General features: G+C 40.1%; 1 protein-coding gene and 1 pseudogene across 1 annotated transcript; one reads left to right on the top strand and one right to left on the bottom strand.

The window, feature by feature from the left end:
• The first annotated feature begins 18 nt into the window (after nt 1–18).
• Nucleotides 19–2,353, top strand: LOC144657835 (melanocyte-stimulating hormone receptor-like; annotated as a pseudogene).
• Nucleotides 2,354–5,175: 2,822 nt separating this feature from the next.
• On the bottom strand, nt 5,176–10,033 carry LOC144657834 (alkaline phosphatase-like). The gene is made up of 7 exons (XM_078518198.1): nt 9,625–10,033; nt 8,669–8,914; nt 7,754–7,990; nt 7,398–7,538; nt 6,618–6,725; nt 5,876–6,157; nt 5,176–5,411 (listed from the first exon to the last, which is right to left on the bottom strand). Exons 1-7 carry the CDS (start codon nt 10,031–10,033, stop codon nt 5,176–5,178), a joined length of 1,659 nt encoding a protein of 552 aa, XP_078374324.1.
• Nucleotides 10,034–11,592: the final 1,559 nt, after the last annotated feature.

Below are 11,592 nucleotides of genomic sequence, written 5' to 3'. Positions count from 1 at the left end.
TGGACTGTTCAAAGAAAGATGAATTTCTCCAACTCTTCATCGATCGACAGTGAAAATGATTGCGAAAGCTTTATCTTCAAAACTGTTTCTTTGCGATCTTCCTCTGCCGATCATTTTACTGGCTGCTCATAATAGCAGCTGTCCTCGAACTGGCCGCTTGTCCTTTTACCATTTTGTTGAACGCCTTGGTTATGGTCGCCGTGAAAACCAAACGACGACTTCAAACACACCCGAACATTCTGTTGGCTTGCTTGGCGCTTACCGATCTGATGTTGGGACTTGTTGTGCAACCCCTTCGCATAACCAAGACTATTCTCCTTCTACATGGAAACCGTTTTCGTGAATTTTGCGACATTGATTTGGCATTTACCGTCTCCTTTTTGATGTTGGCGCTCGCAAAAGTGTATCACTTGGTTTTAATCAGCGGAGAGCGATATCTTGCCATTAAACACACCTTCACGCACGCCTATGTTGTCAAGAAAGCTCGCCTCATGTTTTGCTCAGCTGGCGCTTGGATTGCAGCCCCCTTGTTCGTTCTTGTTGCCTCGTATTTTTTCGTCTTTTTATTGAGTCTAATGCTTGCGTGCGCTTTGCGCATGCGCATTAGACTCTTTGTTATATGAAAAAAAGCTGTTAGCAATCCCAAGGGAATGGTTCGGGATCGATAATCGTTCGCTGTAATGTAGAAAACAATGATCAGCTGCAAGAACGGACTCCGTACGGACACGCACGATTAGTTTCAATTAAAAACAGCCAATCAGCGACACGTGTTCCCACGCATAATTAAGAGTTCTTTCTCAAGTCACGATTATTCAACACTTGAACAGGACGAAATAATTTTCCAGTTAAGACATTTGTAAGCTTTTTGTGAAAATAAATCTTCGTTTTCAGTTCAGTTAAGCACTTGTGTTTTCGTCTTGCTTAAAAAGCAAGACGTCTTTGAGAAAAAATATTTCGACGGCGACTCGCGTTTATTTACACAATGCGACCAAATATTTATTTTGTTTTAAAAAATAGAAAACTTTACCTCGGTTTTTGTATTTAAGTCATTCGAATTTTGACCAATTTTTTCTTTACAGTGCTAACAAAAACCTTCAAAAATAAAAGATGTACATGGATAAATGTAAATCAAGTTACGCGACTAAATCAAAATGCGTTTGTTTGGCCGCTTTGCAGTATTACACTGTCCCGGCCTTTCAGCCTTTGCCATACACTGAAATCGAATTTCATGCTTTTACGACTCTCAGAGATCTTAAGTTCTTCTTACAGCTAGAAAAATCATAAAATGGTTACATTGATATGGAAGTGATGATTCGCGAAATTTGTACATCATGATAAACAGTCTTCGCTCCTGTGTATGGTAGCTCGATAATAATTGCCTAGTTTCCAGCGTTCAAAAGGTCATCATTATATTGACGTGAGCATTTACACCCGTTTTTAGGAAAATCTGTCACTAAGTGCTTACAGTACAATGGAGTAACAGTCATTATTTCAAGTGCTTTTATTGCAAAATCTGTTTCAAGAGTCATCATCAAAATGGTGAAAAATCTGAAAGAAAACGATGTGAAGTTCTTCAACCCTTGTTGTATAAATGAACATGCTTTTTGTAAATCGTCACGCAATCTTGTCCAAATGTTTAATCGTTTCTGCTTTTACGGACAATACGGAAGAAGTAACATCGACTCCTGTTCATACTTTAAATTTTGTGAAGCATATAACATTTATGACTGTTTCGTTTTCATCCATAATCATCCACGATGCCCCTAGCTTGCTATAAGCATTTTAAATTAAACTCCCGAACACAAACCTCTAACCAATTTTAACCGGCTTACGAAAACCGCGCAATCTGTATCACTATGCCATACGGCATTAGACTCATGTCACCCTTGGTGACCTATTTTTTGTTTTGCAAGCAACAATGATTTCCTTGGTCGTCTTGCCGCAGATATTTGTTTATAAGGAAGCCCGCCGACATGAAAAACATATTGCTGCACATCAAGTTTCCGTGAATGCTAGAGAAAAATTTAAACAAGAGAAGAAAGCCTTAAAATTAACCACGATAATATTAGTGTCGATTTTTCTGTGTTTCTTTTTGCCATCACTTCTTATATTTTTTACATGGCAGCTATTCGGAGAAAAAATTTCACCTGATGTTAAATCTTTAGTTCGACATTTTGGTCTCCAGCCGGTGATCATCAATTCAGTTCTTAATCCATTCATTTATATACTACGAAAGAGGCAGTTTCGAGTTGCATTTATTGAGTTGCTTTTAAGGAAAAGTTTACAAGAAGCTGAAGAAATCGAAAGAACACTGATTAGATCGTCAAATAATGCTGTGAGTCCGCAAGACTGAGAAGACTGCGAAGGATAAGAATTAAATGCCTAGGACTAAAATCCAGCCTACGCTAAAAGCAATCAGTTCAGAAAAATCCTGAAGTTTTCGCTTCTGGCGATAATTTCGAAGACAACACTCAGAATACCCTTGCTAGAGAGAACGAAACCGTCTCCTCAAATGCTCTCAACAGCTCATCCAAAAAGACAGAGAAAGAACATGGCGGGGAAAGGAATCAGTACGCTCGGTTCTGCCCGAGTTTTGGGTGGAAAAAGGCTGAAACCGCTCTGAATGAGAAAGTATCCTCAAATGGACACAACACATTCAAAATAACAGGAAAACAACCACAGCATCAAGTAGAACTTGAGAAAGTTTAATTTAGTTATCGCCAGAATTTACGACCACTCGCAGCAGGCAAACGGTTAAAAAAAACAAAATGTCTTTCAAGACGTCCGCAGAATTGAAAAAAATGTATGGAACGGCAAGACAACTTGTAAATATAGGCAAACATAAATATAGATTACTTCATGATTGTGAGCTCGAAAGAATCACAAACCGAACGACTTGCGCAGAGAGTGAGTGAGTTTTTCATTGTATTTACAACGATTATATAAAAATTGTACAAGCAAGCCAACCATGCATGAAGTAATCTATATATATATTATTGACTAATTTAATGTCCTGAGGAGAAAAGTTCTGTACAGTATATTCCTGATAGCTATGATATCCCAGGCTTTTATAGGCACGATCGATTGAAAAATAAATATCAAGTTACACCTGTTTAATTAATTAATTAATTAATTAATTTTAGTGTCTTAGAAAAATAAATGTCAGTCCGGGTTATCAGGTCATGGTTTCCTTTACTTCTCTCTTTAGTGCTGTGCAGAACAAGTCCTTATTTCCTGCAAGAAATATGTGTAACAAAGTCATTTACGTAAGTCGATCTCATTCTTGGTAAAACCCGATCAAAGCAAGTTGGTTTGTGCTCACTGCTTGACTTGGCTGTGCGAGAAAATGTGAGAACAGGAACGTTTTCTGCAAGATAAGAGAAAGCTAAAATAAGCGCCACGCAATTTTCTCCCATCATTTCAAACAATGTAGATAAAATTAACAAACCAAGAGACGCTAGGTAGTCCAGATTTTCGATGGAAAATTCCTCGTTCAGGACGAATACGTCAGAATCAATCTACTCGGCGATTGCTACTTTCAAAATTCAAGTTTCACTGCGCCCCCATTTTTAGGCCATTTATCCAAATAAAATATTCCATACAATGGTATTATCGAATGTTATTCAGTTTTGGTACGGCGGTTTATGTTGGTCATTTATAAAGTCATTCTCCAGAGCATGCCTTGATATTGGAGATATTGTTGTATTATATGTTTAGTAAGACGGATGCTAGCGGATATTGTCTAGATTACTATGAATTTATTGTAGCAAGATCGTACCTCTTCTTTTACTTACTACTGATTTTTTAGTTCACATAAGACAAAATGTAAAATTCAGCTACTTCAAATTCAAACTCAGCTTACATGTACTATGTCTATTATGGTACACGTACTTACCGTTCAAAATAGCACTGAAATCTAAATTAATCTGAGTCCACATGGTGAATCTCCCCTCCAAAATGGCCTAAACGACTGTTTTCAGAATTTGCTTGGTTTTTTAAGCCAGTTGCTAGCTTTCGATTTCGATTGTAATCCTTCGAATTCACTTTTAAAAAGCCTTACACTGACTGTTACACGGACACTTTATCATTTTACCGTGGTGTACAATACATTATAGCGGGTCATTATATAAGTTTCTATATTTTACTCATTGCTAAAATGTGTGTCGTGACTATTTTGCCTTCAAGTATCACTTTCTGTGTTTCAGTTTTCATTCGTGATTCAAGTCGCTAAAGACAACTCAGCTGGTTCCTGTCCATATATGGTACTCCCATATATGGACTTTACAGGCATGTGCCGCTCAACAGGGTATGTTTTTTGCCTCTCTGACTCTGGAATAAAAACTGTCTCTTACTCTGGTATAAAAAGCAACCTGTGGTTATATTTTACTTTCCGTTTTACTCTGGGAGTTTTTTCATAATACCGCACCAATACAACTTTTCTTTGCGGCAGTTTTCTTGAAGTTAAAGCTTGAGGCTTTCTGTGATCGAAATACAGTCGAAACTCTCGTAAGCGGACACCCTCGGACGCGAAAGAAGTGTCCTTAACTGGAGCTGGCCGCTTACAAGAATTGTTCTCGTAAGCGGCCACTAGAGGTGAAGGGGATAGATGGCCACTTACGGGAGCTTGCCCAGCTAACAATAACGGGACGGACGTGGATAACGACAAAACAGACATTGAAATATGGTACTGTAATTACTGTAAAAAATAAAAATCAATAAAAAAAAATAGGATTTTCTTTGGGGTGTCCGCTTACGGGAGCTTAAAAATAGAACATGTAATAGAGAAAAAGTCTAAGTCGTAATCTGTGAAAGTGTCCGCGGCCGCTTACGAGAACGTAAAAATATAGAGTTTGTATGGGAGTTAAAACGGGGTTTCAAACAAGGCGGCCGTAAGTATAGAGCTGTCCACTTACGAAAGTGTCCGTTAAGAGAGGTTCGACTGTAGGAGAAAAGGACATGATCAAAGATTTTGGCAAGTAAAAAGACGCGACAATGCAGTACAGAATATGCTAACATTATCTTTCATTTTATTGTTTTCATTGTATACAATCTAGTTTGATTTTGGCGGGAAAATATTTAATCCAAAGCCAGGATTAATAATAATACAATACAGCTTAGTTTTTCCGATAAGACATATTTCAACTTCCCTCATAAAAGGTTTTAATTTTCTTGTAATCAACACTGTGTATATGCAGCCATACAAAATGCCGCCGACACCAGAAGGAGATACATTGAAGGAGGCGAAGAAAGGTAAGCCGTATTCTTGACTGCTTCTCTCCGTTTCACGTGCTTGTCACATGATTTCTGTTTGCTGCTACTCAAACATAACGCGTGATCCATCACGTGGAAAACATACTGCTGCTCAACCACGCCATGAAACAGGTAGGCTCCAGGCCCGTCCGCGTAAACCCCTGACAAGAAAGTGAAAAAGTTAAAAATTGCGTTTTCTAAATAGGGTATGGTTTTGATTTGGATTCTCTCAGTAAACATTAGTGTTGCATTTTGACATCAATCTGTTGGAAAAGAAATATGGTCCCAATGCTTCAGTTTATGGCAGGATAAGCCAGTTAAATGGCTTCTTTCATACTCTCGGACTGTGATAGAGCGGATACAAAAAAACAAAAACATTTACCATCATTACTTTCCGGAGAGGCGCAGTGGCCGACTGTTTAGTGCGCTGGACTCCGAATCGAGCGGTCCGGGTTCGAGCTCTGGCCGGGATACTGCGCTGTGTTCTTGGACAAGACACTTAACTGTCATAGTGCCTCTCTCCACCCAGGTTTATGAATGGGTAGTCCGGCGAATTTACTGTTGGAGGTAACCCTGCGATGGACTAACTTTGATAATAGATAAAACATGAACAAGGCCGACTTACCAACATCTTCGCTTCCGTGAGTCTCGTAGCTTTTCAGAACTGTAGCTTGTTGAAGATAGTCCTTGTCTGCTGTGTCCACCCCCCTCAGGTCTGGACGACTCCCGTTTAATCCTCCCCTGCCGTTAGCGTAACCAAGCGATGTATACGTCTTGTTAAAGGAGTCCACTGCTAACTTGCCGTCCACATGGCGCACTAAGCCAAATATTGGGTTCCCGCGCTTTGGGTACCCACCGACGGTAAAGACGTGAGAGTGGTCAGCGGTTACTGTTAACAGTGTTTCGTCTATGATGAAAGAAATTATATTCAGTGGATTTGATGAAAAAAAACCCTTGTTTTACTACTTTCTATCGAAAGCAAACTCTCTCTTAGGTTCTTAGAAGAACGATTCCCGGGTAACAAGAAGTTGTTGCAATCGGCATTTAGCTTTTTCAAAGTAATTGGAGACACTAAAAAAGTTTAAAAAAGTGACATTAAATAAAATAAAGTTACAGTAATTTCACTATAAAACACTAAAAGGTCATGCATATAAATATGAATTTTCACTAATTTTATAGAGACATTTATATCATACTTAAAGTACATGTAAATTTAGAACAACCATTAGTTTTTTTAGATTTAGATTGAGTGAAGGAGATTACGTGTGCGACAGGCTGAGCTGGTATTAAGAGCTATAAATCAACTTGTCAAGAATGTCAAAAACGTCTTTGGCATTTGCTGGACATAGTGTTAGTGTTTGATCTACCTTTATCTATCATTTCTACTGCCTTAGACACCGCTTTATTCATAGCCACGGCGTCGTGGAGAGCTCTAACCGCATGGCCATCATGATGCCCGTGATCGATGCGTCCTCCTGAGGAATAATACATAAGGTTTAATGAGAAGAATTATAACTCTGCACGTGCGTTTTGAATTTTGTTACATTTCTTGGCCGTTCTCTGCGAAACAACAACGTGAAATGACCAAATTCTGATTTTTTTGGAGAACGTGAGCGACGACGACTTAATTTCTCGTATTTCTATTTGGGGTTGAACCCTCTTTTACATACTCATCTGGAGCTAATTCCTAAAGCAATAGATACACTGAATACATTAGAATGATCGTTAGATTTTCAAGTAAAATATAAATTCATTTTTCACTAGGCGTTGTCCTCGGCGTCGCCGTCGTCACTGCTTAGTGAAACTTACTGCTCTCCATTAATATGTTAAAGAGAAATCTTATAAATAACTAAATTACTGCTGCCTTCCCTCTCCTGTGGAGTGCATGACATCCTGGTAAAGACCCCAAGGATTTCCAACCAACCATAGCATCCTACGGAAAGCCTGAAAACACTCTTACTTTCAAAGCAGGCGAGCTTAGCGGAACCCGAGCCCTCCTCTCGCCTCCTTACCCCCCCCCCCCCCCTCCTACACCACCACCCACACTCATGCCATGTATGAATAGCGTTCAAAGCAGTTGCAATAACTTGAATCTTACATTGTAAAATGGCATTAGAATGCCTAATCAAATGTCACCATCTATTCACCTTCGACGAAAAGGAAGAACCCTTTAGGGTTTTTCTGTAGTATTTGGATGGCTTTTTCTGTCATCTCTGCTATTGATGGTTCACCAGCAGCATCTTCAGCTCGGTCCACTTCGTACTTCATGTTAGAGTACTCAAAAAGTCCTGCATAGGAAATTGCCATATCCAAGTTAGAAATTATTTTTACCGAAAAGGGGATTTTGAACGATGACTATGTGTGCTTCAAATAAAGTCCTCAATGGAAATAAATAATTTTTTGGCAAGCAAATTGGTTTTATTTTCGCAAATATGCACTTAACGATAAGCTGAAGCAACGAAAACAAAATCCTACGCAAAAATAAAATATATTAGGTACATGCCTATCACGTGATCAATCTTCTTCACGTCAATCTGATCAAACCCAGCTTTGTTCCACACGTACTGTGAGTTTGGATGTTTGTTTACCCACTCTTGGATCAGATCTCTGCCATCCAGTCTCTCTCCTCTCTCATCCGGGTATTCAGGGTCTGCTTGATTTTGATGCATGAACTCTCTTCGTCCCCCGGCAAAGATGACTTCTATTCCGTCACCGTATGAGTACTCAGCAAGTTGTAAGGCTGAAAATTAATAAATGATTTCATGTGCATCATTAAGCAAGCTGCTGCAAACGATGGCGAGCAAGGTTGAACGTCTCGCATTACAGTATTTTGCCTCTAGTAGTGCACACAAATTCTGCTAACTGGTTCCTGAACTCATAGTTCATGCTTCTTTTCAGTGCTACGGAGTACTGATTGGTTTCCGTATACTAATTTTTCACTTTAAACTCTAATTTTAAAATCACATTAAATATTCAATATTTCTTATTTCTCAAAATTTTACAAAACACCGCAAAACAATGATTCGTGTAATGAGCATTTTGAATTGCTCAAAACGCAAACGGGATATTTGCGTTTAACCCAAATTATACGGTGGATAAATGGCGTTCAGGTGTACTCCCGCCTTAACTGAAAGAAGTCACTTAAGCACCACTGATAACAGTTTATTCACATCTTGGAGATTGAATTTATTCCTTTCTTTCGTTGTTTTAAGGTTATCTTCTTGGTCAGCGAGTGCACCCTCATAATTCAAGAATAGTTTGTAGTCACACAAAAAACTAAGAGGTCTTCTCTGTACACTGCTTCTTGAACGAATGTCAGCAACAGAGCATGCAAACAGTCGACTCATCCTTTTTAAAATAACAATCGTACATCGTATCACTCTCAGCTGAAAGTACACCGAGCTGATAATACACTTACCGATATCTCTGCATGCAGTCGCGTCATCGTACGCTTTACTCTTCTTATCTGCATCACTTTCCCAGCGACGATCCACAGAGTGCGCGTACGAACACGCGGGACTTGCGTGCGTGGCACGCGCGGTCGACACGAACCCAGTTGACATGCCAGCCATCTCCGCTAGTGAGAGGATAGAGATTACTTCACGATCCTTATTCGCAGATGAGCAGTAACCCCATCTAACTCTTTCGTCCATTCCAATAACACCTGAAAAATGCAACAACTCATAATAAATCTTTCAGCTTCAAGTAGTTTTAGTTTGAGATAAGTACCAGGATTCATTTGGACCTTCCTCGTATGCATTCGCCGACAGCGAATGCATACATAATTAAAATGTTGTTATCCACTAAATTGTACTTTGCTTTGTCACTGTGTTTAGTTTTTGCTTGTTTTGTTTGTTAATTTTATTTTCACCGTGCGTTAAGTAACCTTTTTTTATCAACATTGCACATAATGCTTTAAACTTTTAACAGCTAATTCAAGGCAACTAAGACCGAAGGTAGCGTCAATTTTTTCAACGCTTAGGTTCAGTTGCTAATTTCCTTGATTTTTCTCTGATGGCGTTTTATACAAATTTAACTCTATATATCTACGTTAGTCTTAGGTAAGCCCATGGTAGTGAAGAGACCTCCCTTCATGCGGCGCACGTTTCCCGTCTAGATCTTCGCGCGTCGTTTTACTAAACTACATCTATGCCAGCCTTTGTAATGCCCAACGAAGTAAAGAGACCTTCCTTCGCGCGGCACGCGTTTTTCGTCGTCGAGCGTCGTGTCTCCTTGTGCTGGAATTCTACGAAATTTTCACGCGTGCTCGCAGGCTCCCGCTCTCCACTGACCTTGAAAAAATGAAGAATTGCTCGTACTCTAAGGTTTTACACCGGACAATAGACGGTCAACACTGTTAATTTCTTTACCTACCCTGGTCAGTCTTAACACCAGAAAGAAACGCTGTGGCCGAGCTGGCGGAGTCTGGACCCTGTTGATCAACAGCATAGGTCTTGGCCAGGGCTGTCCAAGGCAGCTCCTCCCAGCTCAGGACATTCTCCTCGCCTGATTTGCCTTTCATCTGTCCGTCCAGGATGCGAGCAGCAGTAACAGTAGTGATGCCCATTCCATCGCCCATAAAGAGAATAGCGTTCTTAGCAGTGTTTGTGTTCGGTTTCACCCTAAGGTTGTCTCGGATCAACTTGACACCATCCTTGTACCACTGATTGTTGTCTTGATTGTTCAGAATGTTGCCATTGACAACTGTTGGTCCAAGAACATTAACGTCAATTACCAAAAAGATGCAAATTTTAAAACCATTCAGCAAATATATTCTATCCATTTTGTTACCCTTTTTTAATTCTGAGTAAAAATCGTGTCATTTTCTTCTTTCATGAAGTATCGAACGCCTTTTTAATGTTACAAACGGATCGAGCTTGAATCACAAAGGTAATTTGCATACCCTCTTCGACATTTTCGGCGAAAAAAATTTCTAGGCAGTCAGAAGATAATGGTGAAATTTTATACCCTGTTTACAACTTATGTATTAGTCAAATCCAAGCAAGATCACCGCCAGGCATTTGACTGCTACTGAGGCCCAGATAGTGAGGAATGTGATCGAACAGAAGCCCAAATAGTCCAAATGGTCGGACATTTGACTGAAAACAAAATTTTTCATAAACCATATAACGCTAGCGAGCTCAAGCTCGTGAAGTAAATCAATGTAAAGATCCTAAAACAATTGTTTCAGCGGGACGTCCCCGTTTAGACCAAAAGTCTCCCTCCCCCTCCCCCTCTTTCTCGGGCCTAGACTTCGAAGGCCTTCTCTTCTCTCCCTTCTTTATTTGCGTAAAAAGACGGCATTCTTGGGTGACTATGATCAGAGAATGTACATGAGCAACGTTCATGCGAACGCTGTTTTAGTGCCTCGCAAACGATGTTTGCCGCCCGGGGCTTGCCGTGATTTTGATCGTTATGCAATCTTTTTCACCAGGGAAGCGTGACGATCCTGGTAAATAAATAAATAACGGCTGCACCCAGGTCTATTTGTTTACTTTTTGTTTTTGTTTTTACAGTAGGATTTATCTGGACTTCGTTCTAACTATAAGTCTCTGCGGTTGTTACAACGCAGAAAAACGGCTGCCCTGCGTGTTGTGTCACTTTTGTTACAATCAATCTGGAAAAGAGCCACAATTCCTTCGCAGCCGTTTATATTTGAAGTTATTTGGGCTCGTCTAACCTGCAATCAGGCGTTCTTTTTAGAGGGAAACTATGATTCCTGGCCTGGACTAACTAACTAGCCCCAACCCAACTTTCCTGAGTATATAAATTACATTAGATCAAAAATAATTACAGTGGTAAACGGTAAGGAAATCAACGTACGCAAGACAAAATTTACTGCCCCCGGGGAGAGGGATATTGTAAACTGCATCTCATAATGGTGAGGTTACTCACTGATACACTTTGTTGCATTGGCTTACCTACTACAAAGTAAAGAACCAAATACGAGCGCAGCATTTTGTGAAGCAGTATCTAACACACTGAATTGTGCACGTAAGACAAGGGGTGCATCAACAGAAGTAGTCGAGCCACAACAGTTCGTTCTCACCAAATTTGTTCTGGAGTTGGTATTTAATCTTGAAAACTGATACTTGCTAACTCCCGGGGAGAACTGCAAAATGACCAGGCAACGTAAACGTTTCTGGCGGGTTCAAATATCAAAGCACGGGTCTGCAACGCGTACTGCGTGTGATCGGGCCACGCGTGAACGGACTATCCGTTCTAGACTCTATTTTTCCTGTTTTTTCATTCGATGAGCGCGCGGTGAGAACGGCGAGAGAACTGGACGCCAGCGCAAAACGGAAGAAGCAAGGGGCTGGGAGGCGTTTTGCGTTGAAAAAT

The sequence above is a fragment of the Oculina patagonica genome, chromosome 6 (assembly GCF_052425735.1).
Source record: "Oculina patagonica isolate OP01 chromosome 6, crgOcupat, whole genome shotgun sequence".
NCBI lineage: Eukaryota > Metazoa > Cnidaria > Anthozoa > Scleractinia > Oculinidae > Oculina > Oculina patagonica.
This window is presented reverse-complemented; position numbering and strand designations above follow the sequence as displayed.

Coding starts and splice junctions, on each gene's coding strand:
- LOC144657834 (XM_078518198.1), bottom strand. CDS start 10,033: ATGGATAGAATATATTTGCTGAATGGTTTTAAAATTTGCATCTTTTTG. Junction 8,915..9,624: donor TGGTGTTAAGACTGACCAGG/GTAGGTAAAGAA, acceptor TGCATTTTTCAG/GTGTTATTGGAATGGACGAA. Junction 7,539..7,753: donor GAAGATTGATCACGTGATAG/GCATGTACCTAA, acceptor TTTCCTATGCAG/GACTTTTTGAGTACTCTAAC.